General features: G+C 47.9%; 1 protein-coding gene across 1 annotated transcript in view; it reads right to left on the bottom strand.

Annotated features, from left to right (window-relative positions):
* The window catches only part of CPLANE1 (ciliogenesis and planar polarity effector complex subunit 1), a 2,360,818-nt gene that overhangs the window by 1,527,152 nt on the left and 807,472 nt on the right, over nucleotides 1-26,194 (bottom strand). The window contains exon 20 of the mRNA XM_086960545.1: nucleotides 15,549-15,713. Coding sequence (XP_086816671.1) covers nucleotides 15,549-15,713 — 165 coding nt within the window. The remainder of the gene's footprint in view (nucleotides 1-15,548; nucleotides 15,714-26,194) is intronic.

A 26,194-nucleotide genomic window follows, 5' to 3' on the forward strand; every position in this document is an offset into this window, starting at 1 on the left:
TGGCGTCTTGAGTGGACCAGGAGGGTCCATGGTGCTCCTCTCGCAAAAAGGAGCAGAAGGCTAGTCTAGAGTAACCAGACCAGCAACGTTGGTTGTCGTTCGTCGTCAAAGGGTCACAAGCCGGCTGGGAGACTGCACTTCGGTGCTGGAGCTGCTCAGGGTCGGGGCTTCTCGGACCCCAGAGCACTCACCAGAGAATTCCTTCGGTGGTCGTGCTGATTTAAGAAAGCGTGCAGGTTTTGATGATGGCCGGTCCCTCGAGGTCTCGTCGCACCCACAGATCTCAGCTGAGCTGACGACGTGGGTAGAGGTCAGAGGTGCCAGGGAAGCCGGTTCTCGTCGAGCTGGGTCGTCGGATTCCTGAGGAAGGACTTGCAGCAAACCGCAGAGTTCTTAGATGGTGCCTGCGGGTGCAGGGTGACTACTCCTTAGCCACAAGGGAGAAATCTTGAGAAGAGTCTCGAATGTCCTTTCGTAGAAAGTAGTTCTTGATTCAAAGATGATCTAATTTGGAAGGGTCCCCGCTCCGGCCTTTATCCTAAAGAAAGGGGTGGGTACATGACTAGGTCCTGCCCTAGGGGTGGGACCAGGAAGGGGGGTAGTTACACCCCTCTCCCCTGCCGGACTTTCCCCAGGTCAGGGGCTGCGCGCCCCTGGAACTGGTTCTAACCGGCAGATGCGTAGTGAGCACCGGGGTGCCACTCCGCAGTCACCTTCCTGCAAAGCCCTACCTACCCAGAATACACAAACCCTGTCTGGGACGGTGCGAACACCGCCCCTGACAGGAAACCCTTTGTCCAAGCTCTCCTCGCTGGAAGGACTCCCAGCAGCAGGAGGTCAGACTCGTGTCTGTGGTGGCAGCATCCATTTTGTGGAGCTGAGGCTTCAGTTAACTTTAACCGGGGTTCACAGTTACGTACATGTCGTGTCCCTCTAGAAGGGTGGAATGCTAACCTCGTCGCCAGAATTGGTGAGGGGGCAGCATCCCGATTCGTATGACACCTTACTCGACATGTCTTGATAACGCTATAACGAAGTTACCGATATGATACGCGTTATCATGGAACAGCCATTGGGTCTTGGTTCCGCAAGCTGCAACCGGGCTCGGCTCGGGCCAGAGCCCAGTTCACACGATTCCACGCACTCTGCCTTCAGGATTGTTAAGGCCTGCCATAGGAGTGACTGATAGGAACTCGGTGTCCATTTTGAGTTTAGATATAGGGATACTATACCTACAGCAACGGGCGAGTACGCCACGTTGCCCCAGCTGTCGTGCAGCCAGTTGTGTCAGATTTAGATGGCCAGCCAGGGGTGGCATAATACATGCTTCAGCCCCTGGTAGGCCCTGGGTTCACCGATGCCCTGAGTTACAGGGTCTGACAGGGTGGCCCAGTTCCAATTGGGTAATGCACCTAAGGTACACGCATCAATTTAGTGAGAGAACAGCTAGGCTGTGGGTCTGATTGTCAGGCTCACAGCCCGAGAAAGTCGTAAACCAGTGAAACAAAAGCAAAAAGTCCGGGTGATCATAGGATTGCAGACCCTACTCTCCTACACTTGTGACCATAGAACCTTTGAGGATCAAATGTTGAGGGACAAGTTGGTTGAAAAGACCACCAGCAAGAATGTTCAAGAGAAACATTTGACAATCGAGAATTTGACTTTAGATAATGCTTTAAAAATTGCAAAGAATGTAGAAACCAGTACAATGTATATGGATCAAATGGCTTTGGAATCTAAAGTACATACTGTTTCTCCGGAGAATGTGATAAAAAAGAAAGAAAGCAAGACAGATGGGCAAACAACATTAGAATGTGACAGGTGTGGCAGCAAAAGTCATTTAGTGAATGCATCTTTCAGTCATGCCATTGATAAGCATTGTGCGAAATGCAGGAAGAAGGGTCATTTCGCCAAAGTGTGTAAATCCAAGTCGGCACAAAACGAATCTTCGTCCAAGAAGGTCTTGTCTGTGGACAGTATATCAGAAGTCAAGTCTGATCCGGACAGTGATTAGGGAAACCAGATCATGATGATCTCAGATGCGTGTGAGTCAAGTGTTGTTGGGAAGTTGTATGATGCGAATATGTCCGGCAAATACAATGATTCCGTATTAATTGGGAGTGAATCGGAGGTGATGAAGTTAGACTACTCTAGAGTCACCAGACCAGTTTGTCAAGTGGGTGTCAATGGTGAAGCAATATCCCTAATGGCTAATTCGGGTTCTTTCTTTACTCTCATTGGTCCAGAGGAGTGGGGTAAATTATCCAACATTGGTTTGAAGAAATCTCTGGTGAACCCTGTGGCTTATGGGGGGGGGACTGTTCGAGTTCTGGATCAGTTTGATTGCCTACTAACTTTCAAAGGACATGCCACCCAAGCCACTGTATATGAGGTTAAGGAGGGATCTTCTCTTCTGGGATGGTTAGAACAGAAGAATTTGGCCATCATCTTAGATCCAAACAGTCCAGAACAGGTCTGGTCAAGGAAAATTTTAAATCCGTCTGGGCTGAGTGAGCGCAAGATTGGTGTGTCCTTTCCTGCTGTCTTTAATGAAAATCTGGGAAAAATCAAGGGATTTTCACATCAAGTATTCTTAAAGCAGGGAGTCCAACCTGTAACTCAAAGCCAGACGTGTACCTTTTGCCATAAGAAAAGAGTTGTCTTCGGAATTGGAATCTCTTTGTCGGCAAGGTTATCATTGAGCCCATCGAAAGCTAAGAATGGTTATCTCTTGTGGTTTTAGCTAGGAAAGGAAATGGTGCCCTCAGGATATGCATTGATTTGATGGATTTGGGTTGATAGACATCCCCTTCCCAATATTATGGAGATGTTGGATTCCTTGAAGGGATCCAAGATTTTCACCACTTTGAATAGGTCCTGGGCGTATCACCAGATTTCTTTAAAGAAGGAAAGCAGTCATCTCACATCTTTTGTTACCCCCTCTGGTGCTTATAGGTTTGAAAGGATGCTGTTTGTTTCCAGGATGACATTTTGGTGTATTGTAATGACAAGACTTTAGCCACTGTGCTATCCACCTTAACTGAAAGGGGTGTCACTTTAAAAGAGGAGAAGTGTAGGTTTGCTGTGGACCAGGTGGACTATTTGGGTTACAAGCTGTCTGCTCATGGTGTGTGCTGGACTTGGGCCATTTTCCCAAAATGTTTCGCTTTTCACCCCCCTATTTTAGGATGTCTCCCCCATGGTCAAGAAATGTATAGGCCATGTGTGGAGTGAGATGTCATGTGAAATGTAATGCAATGGTGTGCGCACTTGTTAACCCCCCATTGTAGGAATGTACCCTGGTAACATGCTGCGTTTAAAATGGATGCCATGGTTGTGTTTGGTGCCACGTGACTGTAGTTAGCAGTCTAGTTGTTGGTTCCCAGCCATCCCTGCTTTTGGAGGGAAAGCCTGGCACCCAGGGTGCTCTACTCCTCCCCCATGAGTCAGTTAGAACCAGTCCCCCAGAGGCTTCTAGAAGCTTCTGGCACTGCCTGGTAGGTGAGGTGAAGGGCGAATAAATAAGGGGCCTGTGCCACCATGTGCTCAGACAGAGCAGGGACATGAACATGAGGGGACCTGCTGCAAGGGGGTACCGCCACTTGGGCCTGTGTGCTGGACCCTGCACCCAATTGAAACCCCACTGCTGTCCACAGGGCTAGTGAAAGCCCCACTGCAGGAGTCAAGGCTGCTGTACAGGAGGAATGCCACGCTACAGTGGAGGATGGTTTTTCAAGCCTACCGCCTTGTCCTGATGAGTGCCCACTGACTGCTGACCTTGCCCAGTAGTGCCTGCTGCTCTGCTGACTAGCGCCTGAGGGAGAGAGCGCTATATTGGATTGGCCTGTGCCCTGATGCCTGCTCCCTAGCGCCTTGGGAGGGCCATCTGTCATTGCCCGTGAAGAAGAGTGCTGCATCTGTGCTGGCCAGAAGAAGAGGACTGTGGGCACCTTTCCCTACATGGCCAGGAGGTGAGGAGCAGGCCACTGCAGCACTGCGAGAGCGCTACATTCTCCTAGTTGTAGCGCCTGTACTCCCTTCGTGCACTCCTGCCTAAGGAAAGCGCTATAGGGGTATTGCCCAGGAGGAGAGGAGAGTTGGTGGCTGCAGCGCTGGGCTGGGGAAGCGCTACGTTTCTACCCCTGCCTGAGTTCAACAGAAAAGGGGTGCCTACCCCGCGTGGGGAGAACTGCCTGCGTGTGAATACTGTGGGTGCCTACCCCGCTGTATGCATAGTTAATGAGCGGGTGCCCACCCCGCGGATTGCCGCCAAATTACCGCCGTGGCCGAGCCTTCACAGTTAGAACTGGGTTTATTTAAGCGCCCCGTGGGAGCCAACCCCGTGTACTGGCGGCACTAAACTGACTGCCGTGGGTGCCCACCCCGCAGGTTAAGATTGCCCGGAAGAACTGCCGACTTCCGAATCACAGCGGGAGCCTACCCCGCTTGCGGCCAGAGAGAGGGCTGCGTATTTACAGAAGGTGGGAGGCCACCCGCACTTCTGGATTGCCAGAGATCAGCGCCGCGGCCGCGAGTCGGAGAGGGAGCCGTGCGGAGGCCAGGCGTTGCCCGGCAACTGAGCCTCCCTGGGCCGCGTCATCATTGGAGGCGGGGCCGGCCGAGAAGCAGGAAGAAGCCGGGACCTTGCCCCAGAACCCCAGAAAGTCCAAAGGAGGCGGGGCCCCCGTGGCCTTGAGGGAGCCCCGTTGGTGGGGGACGACCAGAGCGGGAGCCCACCCCGCCAACCAGCGCCCACGCAGACAGGAACAGGCACGGATGAAGTCCGCTGAAGTGCTGCTGCGGGCGGGGCTCTCGGGTAGTGCAGAGAGCCCTGCATGTTGCTGCACCTGCAGCCCGGGAAAGAAGAAGCCGTCTGGAGTCCCGGCAACTCTGCAGGAATCCTGGTGAATGGGGCAGAGTTGGTGGACGGTCGGAGGCCCCCGAGGCCCTGGAAGGGGACTTTTTGAGGAGCTGGTAGTGGAGGGGGCAACAGCGCACAGCAGCAGTGCCCACCCCCTTGGGTCCACCCAAGGGACCAGATTGGTCGTGCTGGCTTTCCCAGCTGCCCCGCCTCGCAGTGGGCAGCTGCAACGTTCCGCTTTAATTATTGAAGGCCCCGTGGGGCCCCCACCACGGACAGGGCCACAGTGCCCTGGGGGCTACACAGCGACGCTGCAGTTGTGGGTCGCTGCAAAGTGAGGCATTTTTCTTCCAGCCTCGAGTCCCGGGAGGGGACCCCCAACGGGCCAGAACTTTGTGGGCGCCCTAATTTTTGCATGGGGAGTCCTAGAGGGAGAGGGGCTCTCACTGGGTTTGTGGCTTGGGGCCCCACTTCATTGCTGCAACTTTGGGCCTGCATGTAGTGAGTCCCAGGGTGGGGCTCCGGTGTTCCCATCATTCCCATGGGGGCACTGCTGAAGTTAGATGGGGGGACAGGTTGCTAACATCCTTATATGCATTTATGACCCTGATGCCGACTGCACGAGGTTATGCAGGTTGTATGCATAATGTTTGTTCATGCTGTGATGCTCCCAGCGATTCCTTCATGATTGCATGTTTATGCTCCGTGCTAATACGGGTGGAGCCCTGGTTAATGTGATTTTTGCTGATGCTATGCAGGATATGATGCATGCCCATGACTGATGTTAATGCTCCTGATACCTACTGAGTTATGCTACTGACGTTGCGGTCTTGATGGTAATGTTTTTCCCCTAAGGCTTCAGTGTTGGACCACAGGAGTTATGCCAATACATATATGCCTAATGTGCTAGAGTTGTAATGCCTGTTGTACCTGTCTTATGTTTAGGCCCCATGATATGCCTAAGGTGATGCTCAGGTTTTATGCACCGGGGATTCATGCTACCTGATGCCTGTGTTAATGTGACTTATGCCTATTGGGACGCGGCCCTATACGAATGTGCCTGATGTTTTCCATGCTAAGGTTATGCCACTGTTAATGGAGTCTGCCTAATGTTTATGCCTGCTATCTTCATTACAGGATTGAGGATGTTGAATTTACCTTTCCCATTTTCCCTTCATCCTTCCCTTCATCCGAACTGTACCAGTAATGGTCCTGGCAGCGGCCCGATTGGCGCTGCCCTGTAAATAGTCCCCGTATAAGTCCTTATCTAGTGCCGGCTGGCGCAGTTTATTTGAACTGTGATTACGTTCCAAGGTATAATACACTTACTGTTTTCACCTAATCTTGTGTTGCATCTCTTTTTGGAGTGTGCCTTGTGTGTCGCCTGTGTGTACTGCGTGGATGCTTCACACATGTCCTCTGGAGTTTGTCCGGCCTGCTCTGCACCATGCTACCCCATTTCTAACAGTATGGAACCAAAGGAGGATTTGGTTAAGGCCATAAAGATTTTCCTACACCCCAGAATAAGGATCAGCTTCGATCCTTTTTTGGTATGATGGAATTCTATGCCAGGTTCATTCCCAAGTGCAGCGAGAAATCACACAGCATGAGACTATTCATTAAGAAAAAACAACATTTTGTGTGGTTGTCCCTGCAAGAGCGTGAATTCCAACATGGGTTTAAGATGTGCCATTCCCCTTCAACCTTTTGACACTCATGATCCCTCTATTGTAGTCACAGATGCTAGTCAGCAAGGGTTGGGTACTGTGTTGCTCCAAAAGAGAGAAGGCAAGGAAGTAAGTGTTGTGTTTGCATCTCGCACCTAAAGAGGTGAGGAAAGCACCAATTCCATCATTGAGCATGAGGCCCTGGCCTGTTGGTGGGGTGGGAATTATTTCAGGCAATACCTGTGGGGTTCTCACTTCACCATTCGGATGGATCACAAACCTTTGTTAAACCTTTTTACCACAAAGGGTGCCAGCAGTGCTACTCCCCGTATTGCCAAGTGGCACTACAGGTTGATCGAATTTCAATTTTAGTATATTCCTGGCATTAAGAATGCTTTTACGGACTGGTTGTCTAGGTTGCCACTTTCCAATGTGCAGGTAGGGGAGTTGGAAGACGATGGTTTTTGTGTGATAGCTTCTTTGGATCAGTCCCGGTTTCGCTCCATATCCGAGGAAGAGTGTAAAACTGCGGTTGAAGATGATGAGATTATTCAGGTGGTGATTGGGATGCTAGGTAAAGATTGGGTGCCCAAGGAGGGAGAAGTAAGCTATTTCAAACACGTTTTTCCCAAGTTAAGTATGCACATGAGGGTTTTGAGAAGAGTGGATTTGCTGGCAGCCCCGCTGGGGTTGCAGAACAAAATTTTGGCTCTGGCCCATGATGGCCACATGGGCATGAGAGCCATGAAGATAAGGATCAGAGAAATCTTTTGGTGGCCAGGGATGGATCGGGAGGTTGAACATTTTGTGAGATTGTGTGGCGTGTGCTGTTAGCGACAAAACCCAGTTCAACTTCCCTAGTCCACTTGAAGCTGTACCTGTTCCGGACAAACCATGGTTCAAACTGAGTCTAGACATCATTGGACCCACTTATGTTTTGGATGAGCGGAAGGAGGTATGGCTTGATAGCTGTAGATTATGGTTCTAGGTGGCCTGAGGTTAAATTTGTGAAGTCTGCCAATACGGAGGAAGTGTTATAGAGTTTCTGCAGTCTTTGTTTTTGCAAGAAGGAGCTCCTATTGAACTGGTCACAGACAATGGAGTGCGATTTATGGTTAAGGAATTCCAGGGGTTCATGAATCACTGGGGTGTTAAGCATTTCACCACTTCATTGTATCACTCCGTAGCAATGGTCTAGTGGAACTATTCAATAGGGTCATAGAAGACAGCATCCAGTTGTCGGTGGCCAATGGATTGGATTGGAATAAGGAGCTTGTAGACTTGTTGTGGGCTCTGCGCACTACACTGAATGCCACTACCCTGGTGTTGCATTTTGCTTTGCTAAATGGTAGGATGGAGTCCACCAAATTAGTGAGTCCTTGGATGCGGGATTTGAGTGTTCCCAATGTTAAACCTGAACTGGTGAAGGAGAATTGTGAGAAGTCTCAAAGTAAGCACGTAACCAGAGAACAGATCAAAGGAATTCGTCAAGTCTTGTTTAAAGCAGGTGATTGGGTTAAGGTGAGATTGCCTGGTGTTGTGGAAAAGGGGTATTCGAAATTTTCCAAGCCAATGCAAATTGTTTCTCTCAAAGGCAGATCTGTCATGCTGAATGGTGGGAAATGGTGGAATATGGAGAGACTGTCCAGACAGCAGGAACACGAATCTCCAAAGTGATCCTTGTGTGAGTGGTATGGGTAGGGAAAGAAGACCTCCTGTGTGGTTTAAGGATTATGTGAAAAATTAATTCCTGCCTCTTTTGGGTCTCGCCTCTGTTACCCCTTGTTTCCATTTAAATTGTGATTTTACCATAGGAGTGGCCGATTTCTTTAAGGTTGTTCACGTTCATTTTGGTTTTGTTTAAGTGGCATTGTTGTGGGAAAGAGGATGTGTTGGGTCTTATGTAGTATTATGTGGAATGGAATGGAATTGAATTTGTAAATCGCTTGGCTACCCGTGGGCGTCCCAGCGCTGAGTGTATGGACGTGGCTAAGGAACAAGAGTGACCTAGGGAAAAGGGAAGGTTTTTAGGAGTTTGCGGAATTTAAGAAGGTCGGCTTATTTGCGTATGTTGAGGGGGAAGGAGTTCCAGAGGTTTGCTGCGTTGTGGGAGAAGAGACGTCCACCTGTTTGTGCCTTCTTTATTCTAGGAGTGTTTGCAAAGAAGAGGTGATCAGATCTTAACACTCTATTGGCTTTGTAGGGAGTGATCAAGTCTCTCAAAATGGGGGGCCTTTGCCCTGGACAGTTTTGTGCGTTATACATAGGGACTTGAATTTGATTCTTTCCCGGATTGGGAGCCAGTGAAGGGATCTCAGGGCGGGTTTAGCTGAAAGTCGTTTTTTTGTTCCTGTGAGCAGTCTGGCTGCCGAGTTCTGGATGAGTTGGAGTTTGTTTATGACAGTCTCCGGGGCACCCAAATATAGGGCGTTGCCATAATCCAGCCTGGAGAGGATGAGACCCTGAATGAGAAGTTTTCTAGAGTGGGGAGGTAGAAGAGGGAGAATTTTCCGTGCGGTGCGAAGGAGGCCAAAGCATACGCCGGCGGTTTTCTTCGCTTGGGTTTGAAAGGGAGGTCTTGGTCGAGCCAGACGCCAAGACTTTTTATTTCTCTTTTTGGGAGGGAAGCTGGTCCCATGCATGTCGGCCACATGGAGTTGGGGATGGATGTAGCTTTGTAGCCCAACAACAGTAGCTCCGTTTTATCTTCGATGAGTTTGAGGAGGGATTTGTTCACCCAGCTGAAGATTTCTGAGAGGCAGGACCGTACGTTTTCAGGAGAGTGGTCTGACTGGTTTAGTGAGACGACCAGTTGTGTGTCGTCTGCGTACGTGATCAGTTTGATCCCGAAAGGGGCGATGATATCCTCCAGTGGGGACATGTATGCGTTAAAAAGTGTAGGGCTCAAAGACGAGCCCTGCGGCACCCCGCATTGTAGAGGGATTGCCTTGGAGCGCAAACTGCCTTCGGAGACCTGGTAGGTTCTATTTTCTATGAATGATTTTAGCCATGCGAGGGCTGACCCCGTAACTCCCAGGCTGCTGAGACGCTGAATGAGGATACGGTGGTCAACCGTATCAAAGGCTGCGCTTAGGTCCAGGATGATCATAGCTGCTGAGCCTCCTGAGTCCAAGATCTGCCTTGCCTCTTCTACCACCACTATCAGGGCGGTGTCGGTGCCTTGGCCGGGCGGAAGCCTATCTGAGAGCGGCGTAGAAGTTCACCAGTTTCAAGGAAGGCGGACAGTTGTTGATTAACAAATTTTTCCGCAACCTTGCTAATTCCTGGTAGTAGAGAGATAGGCCGGTAGTTGGTCATCTCTTGGGGGTCTAGCTGTTTTTTTTTTTTTAATAGGGCTCTTACTATGGCACTTTTCCAGTTTGGCGGGACAATGCCTTGAGAGAGAGAGAGGCATTGATTAGGTTAGTGGCCGAAGGGGTAATAGTTGGTGTCACTAGTTTTAGGATATTGAGGGGTGCGGGGTCTAGAGGGCAGCCACTTTTTATTGACTCGAGAATTATGGGGAATCCCTCCATGGTGATAGGAGAAAATGAGTCTAGGCGAGGAGTGACGTTTGGGGGAATAGAAGAACTAGGTTCTGGTGGTTGATCTATGGTTGGGAGGCTTTTTAGAATTTTTGGGATTTTCGTTGAGAAGAATTCTGCAAGTTCATTGCATATACGGCCTGAGGTGTCGGGGGCGGGGCGCAAGTCTGGGATTTTAAGGAGTTCTTTAACAATACGGAAGTTCTCTCTAGATGAGTTTGCGGAGGCTCGAATTTTCTCATCGAAAAAGGCAGCCTAGGTGGTTTTAAGGGAGGCTTTGTAGGACCTGATAGCTGCTCTATATTCTGTTTTCTTGTTGATGGTCCAGTTTTTCCTCCAGGAACGCTCTAACTTTTCGCATTGTTTTTTTTGGTCCCGGAGTTCAGGGGTGAACCAAAGGGATTTGAAGGGTCTACTTTTTTTAGCTATTATTTTTCTGGGCAGAACTTGGTTGAGTGAGTTTTCTATCCAGTGTGTGAATTTCTGGTCTGCCGCTAGGGGACCTGAGTTGGGTGTGGGGGTCGCAAGCTCTAGTTGGCATTTCCAGTCCTCCAGGGGGAGTTTGGACCAGGGTTTTTCTAGATTAGGTGCGGTGCCTGGGGGGTCTCAGTGATGATTTGCCAGGTGAATGGAATAAGGAAATGATCAGACCATGGGATGGGTAGTGGCTCCCTGGGTACTAATGCAGTGATGTTTGAAAAGATCGGGTCTAAGAGATACCCTTTTACGTGGGTGGCGTGAGGGCTTTTGAAGAGAAGTTCGTAAGACTTTAGGTCAAGTGTTAATTTGCTTGCCACTTTATCTGAGGGGTCGTCGAAGTGTAGGTTTAGATCACCCAGCAGTGTGAAGTTAGGGGAAGTGCTGGCTCGGGAGATGACGGTCTCGAATAGGGAACTGCAGAATTGCCCTAGAGTACCCGGGGGCGGTACAGGAGGAGACCTGAGACTGTTTTTGTAAGTGAGATCTGGATAGAAAAGTGAGCGTTCTCGCAGTCTAGGATGGAACTATCTGCTAAACGGCAGGAGAGATTGTTTTTATAAATAATCTCAATCCCCCCACCCTTGCCGCTTGATCTATCGAGGCGCTGAATGAGGTATCCTGGGGGGAGGGCCTGAACTATATCAGTGTCTGAGTTAGTGGATAAGCAAGTTTCTGTTAAGAACAGTACATCTAATTTTGTGTCATGGAGAAGTAGGGAGATTTTCAATGAGTGTTTGGGCAGGGATCTGCAGTTCAGCAGTGTGAGAAGTTGGCCTAATATATAGTGCTCACTATTCTAGTGATCACTGTGTATCATTCCAAACGACCCTTATTGATGATTGGTTGTAAGTCAACCTTATAGACCAGCTATCCTAGTAGCATGGACAAGAGCAGTCTTTAGGCTAAACGCTAGAGGGCGTGTTAAGCCAGCTGTTATACCATCATATATACCCCTTGAACACCAAGTGAAAGGACACCACACAAGTTGTTATGAAAATAAAGGATATTTATTTATAACAAGTCTACCCTGAACTCTTTATGAGTCAGGGAGCTAAGCACAATACAAAACTCTTAAGAAAATACTTTAAGTCGCTCAATTTACACAAATGCCCGAGGGGCACGAAAAACCATATACTCTAGAAGTGGAATGCGAAATACTAGCAGGTAAGTAACAAGATCCAGAGGCTTCAGGATCGCTAGGACTACACTACTGAACCCTAAGGTTAGGAGCAGGAGGCCTAGGGAGATCGGGTGCAGAGTGTGCACTCTCACACGGGATGCGGGACAAAGTCTATGGAGGCTAGTATTTCTAAAGTCACTGTTTCCGGACGAATCCGACTAGGTAGACTAAAAACGAAAAAGGAACTGGACATTAAGATAGTGAACCTACGTTGGAGCACCAAAATGCTCGGGTAACCTAGTCCAGGGGCTGCGGCTGCATAGGGTTCAAAAGACGTCGGGAATCCTCGTTGTAGTCTATGGAGCCTGAAAGAAGTTGTTGCTGGCAGGCGACCAGTGAAGATGTTCGGAGTGATCCAAGCCTGGATCGATGATGGAGATGACTTGAAAGCAGAGGGGACTCAGTTCTTAATCACTAGCCAGTGATTGTGAGGGCACCAGGATGGCACCGGATGAAGTCACCTCGACCAGGTTAGTGGGCGACGCTGGACTCTGCTGTCCCTCGGACCAGGAGGCGTTGTCGGCGACCAGGCTGGAGGTGCGAGCAGTCCCACGAAGGCGCCTGCTGTCGGCAATGCTGGAACCAGGATTGGAGCAACAGGCCTTGGCAAAGGCAAGCCCACGCGGTGGAGTCAAGATGGCGTCTGGAGTGGACCAGGAGGGTCCGGAGTGCTCCTCTTTTGGAGGGGAGCAAGGGCCAGTCTGGAGCAACCAGACCAGTGATGAAATCGTCGTGGTACGTCGTCAGGAGGGCCACTAGCCAGCAGGCAAGTGACCGGACAACGCGGTGAGCAGCAAAGAGCAGAAGGGCCCCACGCAGATCTCGTGGATGCTGGGGGGCTGGACTTCGGTGCTGGAGCTGCTCAGGGTTAGGGCTTCTCAGACCCCAAAGCACTCACTCGAGGATCCCTCGGCGGTCGTGCTGGTTGAGCGTCGTGCAGTTTTGAAGATGGCCGGTCCCTCAAGTCTCGTCACACCCACGAATCTCAGCTGGGCTGATGATGCAGGTAGAGGTCAGAGATGCCAGGGAATCCGGGTCTCGTCGAGCTGGGCAGTCTTGATCCGGAGGATAGACGTGCAGCAAACCGCGATGCTTAGGTGGTGCCTGCGGGTGCAGGGTGGCTACTCCTTAGCCACAAGGGAGAGTCTTCAGAAGGTATCAAGAGTTCCTTTCGTGGAAAGTAGTTCAAGATTCAGAATTATCTAACTTGGGAAGGAGGCCTGCTCCTACCTTTATTCTAAGAAAAGGGGCTGGCACGCGACTAGGTCCTGCCCATGGATGGGACCAGGAGGGGGGTGGTTACACCCCTCTCCCTTGTCCGGACTTTCCCCAGCTCAGGGGCTGGTGTGCCCCTGGAACTGGTTCAAGCCGGCATATGCACAGTGAGCGCCGGGGTGCCACTTGCAGTCACCTTCCTCTCATCCCTGCCTACCTGGGATACACAAAACCCTGTCTGGGATGGTGCTAGCACCGCCCCTGACAGGAAACCCTTTGTCCAAGCTCTCCTCGCTGGAAGGACTCCCAGCAGCAGGAGGTCAGACTTGTGTTTGTGGTGGCAGCATCCATTTTGTGATGCTGAGGCTCGAGTTAGCTTTAACCGGGGTTCTCAGTTACATACATGTCGTGTCCCTCTAGAAGGGTGGAATGCTAACCCCGTCGCCAGAATTGGCGAGGGGTTAGTATTCCAATTCGTATGACACCTTACTCAACATCTTTTGATAAAGCGATACCAAAGTTGGCAAATAACCGCAAGGATTATAATGCACTTAAGAGTATATGGTACGCGTTATCGTGGAACAGCTATTAGGACTTGGTTCCGCAAGCTGCAAACGGGCTCAGCTCATGCCAGAGCACCATCTCACATAATCCCAAGCACTCTGCCTTCAGGATTGATAAGGCCTGCCATAGGAGTGACTGATAGGAATACATGTGTCCATTTTAAGGTTAGATATAGGACTACTATATCTAAAGCAAAGGGTGATTACATCACCTTGCCCCAGCTGTCGTGCAGCCAGTTGTGTCAGATTTGGATGGCCAGCCAGGGGTGGCATAATACATGCTGCAGCCCCTGGTAGGCCCTGGGTACACCTATGCCCTGGATACCTAAGGTATACCGTACAGGGACTGATAAGGTGGCCCAGTACCAATTGGTAAATGCACCTAAGGTACATGTGTGTCAATTTAGAGAGAGAACAGCTAGGCTGTGGGTCTGATTAGCAGGCCCACAGCCAGGGAAAGTCGTAAACCAGTGAAGCAAAAAGCAAAAATCTGGGGTGATCATAGGATTGCAGACCCTACTCTCCTACAAGCAGGGCCATGCTGACTAGTGTTTCGGTGTTGGGTGGGGTCTTCTTTGTAGATAGAGAGTATTGGCAGTAGGCGCAGCCCTTTGTGGTCCCTCTGTTGTAACAGTGTGTTCCGCGAATAGGTGATGCGGGCAGGTGGGAGGCGGGCAAAGGTGCCTGTCCCTGGGCCCGGTCTGGAGCGGACGGGCGCAAACAGGCTTGCCTTTAGCGCGCCATCGGCGTGCCCGCTGCGCGTCTTGGTGGGCATGGGGTTTTAAGCGCTGGAGACTAGAGCGCTAACCTTCCTGCACACGGGCCCTTCCTGTCTGCGTAGGATTCCCTCCACTCAATCGGAACACTACGTGGTGGACCGGGGAAGCGCAGCCTGGTGCCCGTGAGGTTCAAGCCACGGGGTGAGTAGATTTTAAAACGATTTTAAAATAGGTGCAGTGATTTAAAAAGTATGCTTCCCGGAGCATCCAAATAGCGATGAAGGTGTCCTGAGAGTGTGGGTGTGTGGGGGTAGTTCGGCACGGTGGCAGAGTGAGCAGTAGAATTGCGGGGGCCTTCTGCACGGTGCTCCTACCTTCCACTGGTTCCCAGTTACTGATTCTCTCCTTTAGCTATGTGCACATGCCAAATTGACGCCTGTTTCCAAGGTGGAACGGTGGCATGTGGAATGTTGGGGGCAATCTGAGGTAGTTGGTCCTTGCTGCCTGCCTGACTGGTCTGTTTGCTGTGAACTGAAATAAATGGAGGAAACCACTTACCTGTCTCGTGGTCCTCGACTCCTTTCACCACTGTTTCAATATCACACATCAGATGTTGATCCTGGCTCGGTGGCAGGCGTGCGGGTAGAAGTTTGATACATTTCTGGAATCCATCACCTGTTTCTATTCACCATAATACTTCATAGAGATAAGGCCAGAGTAGGCCATCAAATGCCTTCTCAATATCTAAAGAGGCAATTATCAATATAATATCCTCTCATGGGGTAGTGTTCAAAATGTGGAACAACAAACTCAGATTTATAAACTTATTTTGCACAAGTATAAAAATATTTTGCTCAAGGGATACTATTTCAATTTTTAATTAGAGAAGTTTGTTTGCTCTCAATTTCCAAAGTATCTTATACTATATGTTGACTAGCAACAGGGGCGGTATGACTAAGACAATGAGGAATTACTTAAGAATGTATATTTGAAATATAGCAAGACCCCCAAATGTTCCAACAATGTCCCCACAAACAAACAACTGGCGAACAAATGGAAGGAAAGAAGGTGAAGTAGTAGTCACTAAATCAAATACTAGCAGGATGGCTAGAACTCAGTTATACCTGTGTATTCACAGGCCTGTTTAAATGAAGTTCTAAGGTCTAAACTGTTTCGAAAAAATTCAGATAGTGTGAAATTCTGTATAAGGTAGTCGATTATTCGTTACATCAAACTTTCTTAACAGGACTACAACATCTAGAGAACACTTATTACACTCTCGCCTTTTGGTCATGCCAAGGAAAAGTAATTATTTTACCTTCTGCATAACTTTTCTGGCCCATTTCAGTTTCTTAATGTACCACTGGGCTGAAGGTAGCGAGCAACAAGCTGCACGTAAAAGAAGAAGGATTCTTTGAAGAACGCCAGACACCTTTTGACGATAATCTTTCTCAGATTTTAAAGCGTGGTCACCATAGTCACCCTGCGAAAAAAACTTTATTAATGGAGTAGCTAATAAAAAAACAACTGTCCATTCAGGTTGGCAACTATGTATTTAAAAAAAAAGTTTTATTGTTTAGTTTTCAAAATACAACATAGAAAACCTTAATCAAGTTCATTATTCAAAATGACAACATTTTTGTATTCAGAAATACCATGAATCACAAATAATAATCATAACTAATACACGCCTGGGATAATTTTTTTCTGCATCTGAATATCTTTTTACCGTTATATTAAATAATAATAATATGATGAAAAAAATCTAAAACAAATAAAACACCCAGTGTACGCAGTAGAAATGACAGGCCCTCTGTGTTAATCACCTTTTAAAAAAAAGTTTATTGATTTTCTAAACAAGAAAAACAGGTAGCATCTGTAATAAGAGATGTGATGATTTAAGTAGGTTTATTGATGAATTATAAGCTTGAATCATAGGATCATTAAAGCCCCACCAGGAGCAGCTCTCTTGTTGCTCAGCCCAATCTCCTAACTGTCATCATCCACCAGGCATACACCACATTCTATCATTACATTACACACTCCAACATTCCACCATTCATCCACACAGGCTGAGCAGCAAGACAGGTAAGCGGGGAAGGTACATGGCATCCAAACCAGAATTTATTTATTGATTTTCTAAACAAGAAAAACAGGTAGCATCCCACATTACAGCACAGTTAATATGATTAGGCAAGGATATCGTCCAAATGCGCAAATACAGAAAACAAAACAAAACAGGCAGGAAGCAATACAATTTAGGATGTGTTGGGTCTTATCTAGTATTATGTGCACATGCCACCGTCACGACTGTTTCCAAGGTGGAACGGTGGCATGTGGAATGTTGGGGGCAATTGGAGGTAGTTGATCCTTGCTGCCTGCCCTGACTGGTCTGTTTGCTGTGAACTGAAATAAACGGAGGAAACCACTTACCTGTCTCGTGTGCCTCGACTCTTTTCACCACTGTTTCAATATCACACATCAGATGAGGATCCTGGCTCGGTGGCAGGCGTGCAGGTAGGAGTTTGATTCATTTCTGGAATCCATCACCTGTTTCTATCCACCATAATACTTCATAGTGCTAAGGCCAGAGTAGGCCATCAAATGCCTTCTCAATATCTAAAGAGGCAACTATCAAAATAACATTCTCTCTAGTGCAACGTCAAATATCACTTTAATAAGACATAATTCTCAATTTTATTGTGGCGGTGTAGCACATGTACCTCTCTCGTGCTGGGACCCACTGGCGTATAACACTCAAATGTCTATTCATCATGATCTGCCCCTCTTCACACCTGTGTATTTGCCGCTAGCAGAATTTTGGAATGTTGTCTGGAATTGGGGAGGGGGTGTTGTCTTCCTGCAGTGTCTTCAGCCAGTCTATAAAGGGGCCCCATATGTCTTTGGGTCGTGAAGTCATTGGCATTAACTCCCAAAACGTGGTTAGTTGGGTATGGCTGAAATTAACCTCTTGTTTTCACGCCTTGCTTGTGGGCGTGCACTTCTCTCCCCAATCTATAGATACTCTTCACTTGGCAAGCAAGAGTAGCATGGCATGTAATTTCCCTGTGTTAATCACTTGAAGGTACAACTCCCATAGAGAACTCAGATAAAAACTTACCCCAAAATCACTGAAGCAAAAACTAAATGAGTGAATTCATGTGGAATTTACAATTAGCAATTTTAATTGTGCTTTGGTTTTTGAATAAAGCCCCTCTATGATTACTGAAGATACAAATATCAAATTAGGAAACAAACCTGCTCTTGCAATTGCCTTTTCAGATTCAGTTTATTCTGCAGGGAGCAAATCTTGCCCTTAACAATTGTCTCTGTTCTTTCAATATTAGCAACAAAATGAATATTCCTTTGGTGGATCACTCACCAGTTCTAACAATTCAACGTGGTGAAGGAACAACACCACAAGTATTGGCCCTACTCCTGTACTCCACGAACCTGAGTCTGGGTCCGCTCAGCACCTCCCCAAACTTCCCAGAGCCTGAGTGGCCTCCGCCGAACTGAAGGAGTTTTATGTGGCCTGGTACCTCATATTTGGGCAACTGGACCTCTCTGGAGTGCCTTCAAGCCCCATGGGTTCGGGAGGTGCCTCGACTAGGTTTCCGCCAGCGGCATTGCCTTTGGCATCAGTCAGGCCATCTGGACCTTCGCCAGGGTTCGGTCCAGTGGTGCCATTTTTGGCGCCGCCTACCCCATAGTGATTCCGAACTCTGATATGGAACAAGATCAGAGTCACTCGACAAGAACCAGACAATCTGGGACGGATACAGTGTCCTTTCTTTGCTAGGCTCTTTGGGAAGTATTGGACTGGTGTGGACCTGAGGATTCCTATGGTTATCCTGAACTCCTTGAAGAACCTTTGGACTAAGATAACTGGTATGAGGGCCAGGCTGATGCCAGTAGTCTGGAAACCTCACCTGACACTGGACTGATCTCTCCTTTTAATATAGCTATGGAGGAAGGGTCCTCCTTTAATATGGTGGTGCGCAGGGCGGATTAAGTCCTCAATCTCACCCTAACCTCAGTAAAAGTCAAGAGAAATGTTTTCAACTGGAGGTGTCCCACACAGAACGCCTCCTGCTTTTCAATATGCCCTCGCTGAAGTCCTGCTTGGGCCTTAGCCAAGCATAAGGCACTCCTTTGCAAAGGATGATTGCACTTCACCATCCTCCCACTCCTGGCCACCCAGCTTTCCTCACCAAGCATCCAACTCCTGAGAGCCTGGTGGTGCAGAACTCAACCTCCAAGATGAATCCTGGCCCTTTCCCCTTCTACTCCACTGGATGGGGAATAAAAGAGACTGGATACCTTAAGGAAGAGGATTTTATATTTTGACAGCCTTGAATTGCAGTCAGCCTGACCCATGCTATTGCCAATGGCAGAGACGCAGTAAAGTTCAAAATACGATGCAGACTGGACACAACAGCCTTGCTGGGCAAGGCCATTGCTACATCTGTGGCTCTCCGACGCTATTCCTGGCTGAGAATAACCGGCTTCTCAGGGGATGCCCAGGTATCCCTATGCTCTTCGATGGCATCTGCCCGTTTGGCGACAGGAAGAATAGGGTCACTGCCCTGTCACTGGGACTCACCATGGCCCCACACCAGCCGCACTCTTTCCATCACTCCTTCCATGGCTACTGTAGAGGATACTAGCTGTGCCATTTCCAATAGAGCCACCACAGCCAACATGCTTCCTAGCCTTTTGTGGCTGTGGCTGCCTCAAGTCCCATGGGAACAAAGGCCAGAGATCTGTCAAGTCCGCCACACCCCTGGCAGTCGAAGTCTCCAAACAGTTTTAGAATGCCCTCACAACAACACAGAGGCAAGATCAGGCAGAACCGAAGGGCATGACATAACTTTGGACAAGTGGGTGCTCAGAGACCTGCTGTCCATGCCACTGCTTTCAGAACGGCTCATAAAAGACCATCTCTCCTTGTTGTGCAAGGGAGTGAAGACTTTTTTGGTCAAAGGAACCATCGAGAGGGTGCCGGCATCAGAAGTACATCATGGTGCTATTCCCACTAATTTCTGGTGCCAAAGGACAATGGAGGTCATCGTCCTATTTTAGATATACACCCTTTCAATACCTTCCTGAGGAAGGAGAAGAACAGAAGTTACTTACCTGTAAACTGTGGTTCTCCAGTATTGGTGTCTTTCATGGATTCACATGCTTGAATATTCCCCGTCGTCGAACTGGGAGTCCCACGGTAAATAACATAGCAATAAAGCTATAGCACAAGCATATATACATAGAGAGCGCAAAAACCATAGAGTTTTCCTAGATAGACAACATATCACTTCTATGATATCTCTTAGTCATTATGTTTTGGTCCAAATTCCAGCCAATCGGGCGTCAGCACCCTCTTAGAATGTTCTCCTCAGAGGCTCATGTCCTCAGATTTTCGTAGCACAGAGTAATATAGAGTCAGTAGATCAAGAGAGAGAAAGAGAGCCTCTGAGGGGAGGAGGGTGGGTCGCATGTGAATCTATGAAAGACACCAATACTGGAGAACCACAGTTTACAGGTAAGTAACTTCTGTTCTTCTCCAGTATTGGGGTGTCTTTCATAGATTCACATGCTTGAATAAGAGTAGAGAGCAGTAAAATTAGAATAATACAAGATACTGATCAATCATCTTAATAATGATACCATAATGATAACCATAATCATGGAAGTACAAAAGATTAAAGTATATAACATTGAAGGAGAAAGTACCTTGTATATAGGAGGAGGGAAGCAACAGAGGCTCACCTTATTTAAAAAGATTTCGAAGTACTGCTTGCCCCACAGCTGAATCAGCATTGTACGCAGCATCTAGACAGTAGTGCTTCGTAAAAGTGTGCCTGCTGTACCATGTTGCAGCTCTGCAAATGTGATGAAGAGGCACACCAGCAAAAGGCGCCGTAGAAGTGGAAAACTTTCTGGTAGAATGCGCTCTGACAGATGCAGGAAATGGCTTTCCTGCTTGTTGATGGAAAAAGGCAATAGCAGAAGAAATCCAGCGTGCAATTGTCTGTTTGGTGACTGGATGTCCCTTCCGCATCCTCCCATAGGCCACAAAAAGCTGGTCCGATTTACATATTGTCGCTGTCTTTTGAAGATAGAATTTCATACACCTTTCAATATCCAAGGAGTGGAGTGCTCTTTCTGCTGATGTCTGAGGATTAGGAAAAAAGGACTTTAAAACAACTGGTTCGTTGAGGTGGAAGTCTGACGGCACCTTAGGGATGAAAACTGGATTGGTGCGTAATAATACTGTGTCCTTAGTAAACTGCAGAAAAGGTGGTTTAGTAGTAAACACCTGAATGTCACTGACTCAACGTGAGGAAGTGAGAGCCAGAAGTAGAGAAGTTTTCGAAGTAATGTATTTAAGATCAGCTTTATGAATTGGCTCAAAAGGGTGTCTCATTAGTTGTGCCAAGACAATGTTTAGACGCCAAGGAGGAGGTGGTCTACGAATTGGCGGGAACATCTGGAAAAGACCTTTACAAAATTGCTGAATGACTCTGGAAGAGTAAAGAGAGTTAGAGTCATCCTGACGGAATCGTGAAATTGCTGCACCATAGACAGAATCTTTTCCATTTGAGTTTGTATGTCTGCACAGTTGAAGGTGCTCTTGCTTTTGCTAGGACCTCTCTACAATCCTGAGGAATGTCCAAATTCAGAAATTCATAGTACTCAGGTTCCAAATCGCTAAGCATAGAGAAGCTGGGTCGGGATGGCAAACTTGGCCCTGATCCATGGTCAGGAGATTCTGAAGAGAGCGAAGGATGATCGGATCGCACAGGGACAGAAGCAAGAGTTCCGTGAACCATATTTGCCTCGGCCACCTGGCAGAGATTAGAGTAATGTGACAGGGTTCTTTCCTCATCTTTCGGAGAACTCTGGGAACCTGAGGGATTGGTGGAAAAGTGTAGGCATATATTGTCGACCAATTCATCAAAAAGGCATTTCCGCATAACTCTGGTTGGGGAAGCCAACTTGGTAGGACAGGCATTTGCGGTTCTGATATGTTGCAAAAAGATCTAGATTCGGGCAACCCCATACCCGAAAAATGTGGTTCAGTGTGGGCTGTTGTAACTCCCATTTGTGATTCGCTGTAGAGGACCTGCTTAGAGAATCCGCAAGATCGTTTGATGCTCCCGGAACATGCACTGCTGAAAGGACGACTTGATGCTGAATAGCCCATTCCCAAATCTGTTGAGCCTGAAGGGATAGTAGGATGGATCTTGTGCCCCCCTATTTGTTTATGTAGTGCATGCACGTTGTGTTGTCTGTTTGAACCAACACCGATGCTTCTGCTATGATAGGATGGAACGCTTTTAGTGCCAAGTAAATGGCCAGTAATTCCAACCGATTAAAGTGCCTGGTCTTTTGCTGAAAGTTCCACTTTCCTTTCACTCTTAAGCCTTGAAGGTGAGCACCTCAGCCTTCTAGAGATGCGTCTGTTGTGAGAGTGTAGCTTGGAGTGTCTACCAGGAATGAACGGCCTGACGAGACGTTTCTTTCGAGAGTCCACCACTTGAGACCTTTCTTCATTCGAGGCGTGATGTTGACTATATCGTTGAAAGTTCCCGAGACTTGAGCCCATTGATTGTCCAACTCTTGCTGAATAGGTCTCATTTTTAGCCGGTAGAAAGGGATAAAAGGGATGCAAGAGAATAACATCCCTTGGAAAGATTTCAACTGTCGGACAGAAGAGGACTCTTAACAGGAGGGAGGACGCCAATTTGTGGAGACGCAGACGTCTTTCTTGCGACACAAAAGCTTTCGCCCAAGAATATTCTGTTTTGAGCAGGGAGAAATTGGGATTTTTCCATGTTGAATGTGAGGCCCAGGGACTGAAAAAGGGACTTGCAGATTTGAGTGTGTTTGGAAGCCTGCTTGAATGATCGTGCCTTTAGTAGACAGTCGTCTAGGTACGGAAAAATGTGCACTCCTTGTAGGCGAAGGTAAGCTGCCACCGGTGCGAGAACCTTTGTAAACACACGGGGAGCAGAACGAAGCCTGAAAGGGAGAACTTTGAATTGAAAGTCTTTCCCGGCTATTCTGAATCTGTGAAATTTCCTGTGCCTTTGAAGAATGGTTAGATGAAAATAAGCATCTTGGAGATCCAATGTTGTCATATATTCTCCTTGAGATCTTAAGGGGAGAACTTCCTGAAGGGAAAACATGCGAAACGTTTGTTTTTTTATGTATTTGTTTAGGGCACGCAGGTCCAGAATAGGACGCCATTCTCCTGATTATTTCTGAATGACGAAAAACCTTGAATAAAAACCCCTGCCCCTCTGGAGTTTTGGTACCATTTTGATTGCGCTCTTTCTTAGCAGGATTGAGAGCTGTTTCAAAAGTTCTTTGAGATTCGCAGGAGGACCTCTTGGTGGAGAATTGGGAGGAATTTTTAGGAATTCTAAAGCATGTCCCATGTGTACAATATCCAAGACCCACTGGTCTGTAGTAATTTGTGACCATTTGGAGTAAAAGTGCGACACTCGGGTGGGGTTAGAAAAGGTTGAAGATGAAAGTCATGTTTTCTTAGAGGAATCCTTTCCTCTGTAAGAGGATTTACCTCTGTATTGCCTGTAGGATGAAGAGTGATGTCTGTATGATTGTTGAGACTGGGAGGAGTAACGCTGTTGACCTTGTCTATATTGATTGGTAGAGCCACGAAAAGAGGACGAGGAACCACGGCCCTTAGCTCCTCGAAAAGCTTGCTTCTTAAATTGCAGAGTTCCAAGAGCATGGGCCGTGCCTGTGTCTTTCTTTATTGTTTGGATTGCATCATCTATATGTTGCCCAAACAAAGATTCTCCGTCATAAGGCATATTTAAAAATTTTGTTTGAACTTCCTGACGGAAAGATGTCGCTTTGAGCCAGCCCTGTCTCCTGAGAACCGCCGCCCCTGCTAAAAGGCGGAAGACAGTAGAAGAGACATCGATACAACAGTCAATCATCTCTGAAGAAATCTTTTCCCCTTCATGCAGGATCTTTAATGCTTCTGGTTTTGAAGACTGTGGTATTAACTGCACTAAAGCAGAAATGTCCGACCACATTTGTCGATTGCATCTGGCAAGTATGGCCATTGAGTTGGCTGAACGGACTGTTGTAGCTGCCATTGTTGAGAATTTTTTGCCTATGGCATCGAGACGCCTACCTTCACGGTCCGGTGGTGAGGATATTGGAGACGAAGGGTTCCTTGATCGTCGTTGTGCCGCCTGAGTAATTATGGAATCAGGCTTTGTCTGAGAAATCAAACACGCAGGTGAAGTCGCAGGTGCTTTATATTTCTTGTCCAGTCTCGGTAGGACTGCTGGAATATAGTTTGGATTTTGCATAATTTTTAATGCTTCTTGCCAAATAAAATCAATGATTGGAATAGAGCGGACTTGCTTTTGGGGCTGTTCTTTAAAATCGTATAAGAAGTACTCTTCTTCGGTTACTGAGATGGGAAGTTGAAACCTTTTCGCTGCTCTTTCCATGAGTGCATGGAAACTGCCTATATCAACTGGTGGGGAATCTATAGGAGCTGGAGTAAGGGATGCGTTTGGATTTGATAGTTGTCCAATTCTGAAAGTATGGATCTATCATCCAGCTCACCCTCTTCTCTCCCACCATCTTAATCATTATTGTCATCGTCGTCGTCCTCAATCAAAACCTAAGGGGTCTGTTGCTGAAACTCTGGTGCAGAATCCAAAGGTGTCACCACTGGGACTTTAGTAGTTTGAACAGGAGGTTGAGGTGCTGGAGAGGTCTGTACAAATCTCGGAAACAGGCGATTATAATCATCCAGCATATACTGTAGATTAGAAATTAAAATTAGGCTCAGGATGTGTCTCACAGGTAGAGTAATCTTCATACTCCTCCTCTTCTTCTTCCTCAAGGTCTTCCTCATCTGAGTCCTGACATTTTATCAATAGTTCGGAAGGACTTCGAGCCGCTCTGATTCGCCCATCGTCATCAGATTCTTCATCTTCTGAAGAAAATAATACTGCTGGAGGCTGAGATGATGTGTGAATCGGTAGTAACTCCTCTAAAGAGGAATGGCGCAGTTGAAGAAGAGAACAAGATGACTTCAGGGGAACTAAAGCCATCGTCGACGAAGCCACCGTCGCCGGAGTCACCGCCGACGAAGCCGCCGCCGACGCAGCCACCGCCGACGGAGCCACCGCCGACGGAGCCACCGCCGACGGAGCCACCGCCGATGGAGCCACCGTCGACATAGCCACCGCCGACGAGGCCGCCGTAGACGAAGTCATCGAAGACGAAGCCACCGCCGACGAGGCCGCCGCAGCTGTCGCCAACGACAAGGCCACCGCCGATGAGGTCGCTGTCGAGGTAAGCGTCGACGGAGCCTTCTTCTTCTTCTGCTTGGATGGTATCGTCGTCGAGGTCAAAGGTATCATCGACGAGACAGGTCTTATCTTCACTGATACCAACGTCAACGGCGAAGAAGCAGACGACAGCACCAAAGCCGTCTTCATAGATGATGATGTCGACGTCATCGACGTAGGCTCGACGACGGCCGTTCTCATCGATGGGGGAAGAGATGATAGAATCGTCGACAATGATAGCAGTTTCTGAGGTAAAAACTGTGCAGATTGAGTCTTAGACGCCTGAGAGTCAGATCTCGAGGGCGTAACAGGAGTAGGAAGACTCGGAGGGGTCCTTGTGATGTTTTTTCACCACTTTAGGTTTGGAAGATGTTTGCTGATGTTCACTGCGTCTCTTCAGAGAGGGAGAAGATTTGATGGAAGACACACTCTACATCAAAGACAGGATTCTCTGAAGTCTTCAACTTCTGTAGCCACAGAAGGAGACGGCCTTCTCTATCTTTCAAGGTCTTCTGTGAGAAGGTCCTAAATATCTTGTAATCCTTAAACTGATGTTCAGGATACAGACAATAAATACATTTTTTATGAGGGTCTTCAGAATGAAGTCTCTGCTTTCCACAGCTACCACAAGGCCTGAAGAGGGATTTCTTGGTGGTAGACATTCCAAAAATAAGCTTCTAAGAGATTTGAGAAGAAAAACTGAGCAGAGCTCAGGGAGACTCCCTTCACACGACATGCAGTAGAAAATCTGAGGGCCTGAGCCTCTGAGGAGAACATTCTAAGGGGGTGCTGAAGCCTGATTGGCTAGAATTTGGACCAAAACATAATGACTATGACAGATCATAGAAGTGATATGTTGTCTATCTAGGAAAACTCTATGGTTTTTGCGTTCTCTATATATATATATGCTTGTGCTATAGCTTCATTGCTATGTTATTTACAGTGGGACTCCCACTTCGACAACGGGGAATATTCAAGCATTTGAATCTATGAAAGACACCCAAATACTGGAGAAATATAAGATCTTAACTCTTGCTCAGGTCCTGCCTGAAGTGGAGCCAGGAGTCTGGATGGCAGCTTTGGACCTGTAGGACACCTATTTTCACATTTTGAGTCATGCAGGCCGATCGGCATTACCGGAGGTTCACCGTGGCCCATGAGCATTTCCAGGTAGCTGTGCAGCCCTTTGATCTCAACAGTGCCCCTCAGGTGATCACAAAGGTGATGGTGGTGGTTGCAGCACACCTGCGAAGGTCAGGGGTTACAGTCTTCCCCTACCACGACAACTGGCTGCAGAAGCAGGCTAGCCACAGACAGTCGTCGCACAGCTTCAGAATAAGACTAGCATTCACTAGGGTTCGCTATCAACATTCCGAAGTCACACTTGACTCTTCTCAGATGCTCCCGTTCATCAGAGGCCTTCCGGACAATGCAATTCTGTGCTTACCCACGTCCAAAACATTCAGGCTATGACCCCGTTGTTTCACCCTCTGTACTGGATTTCGGTGAGACTGACTCTGAGGCTGCTTGGTCTGATGACCTACTGCATCCTGCTGGTGAAGTACACTTGATGCAATATGCTCGCTGTAGGAAGGTGGATACCTGACTATGGTTG

The sequence above is a fragment of the Lissotriton vulgaris genome, chromosome 3_1 (assembly GCF_964263255.1).
Source record: "Lissotriton vulgaris chromosome 3_1, aLisVul1.2, whole genome shotgun sequence".
In the NCBI taxonomy this organism is placed as follows: domain Eukaryota; kingdom Metazoa; phylum Chordata; class Amphibia; order Caudata; family Salamandridae; genus Lissotriton; species Lissotriton vulgaris.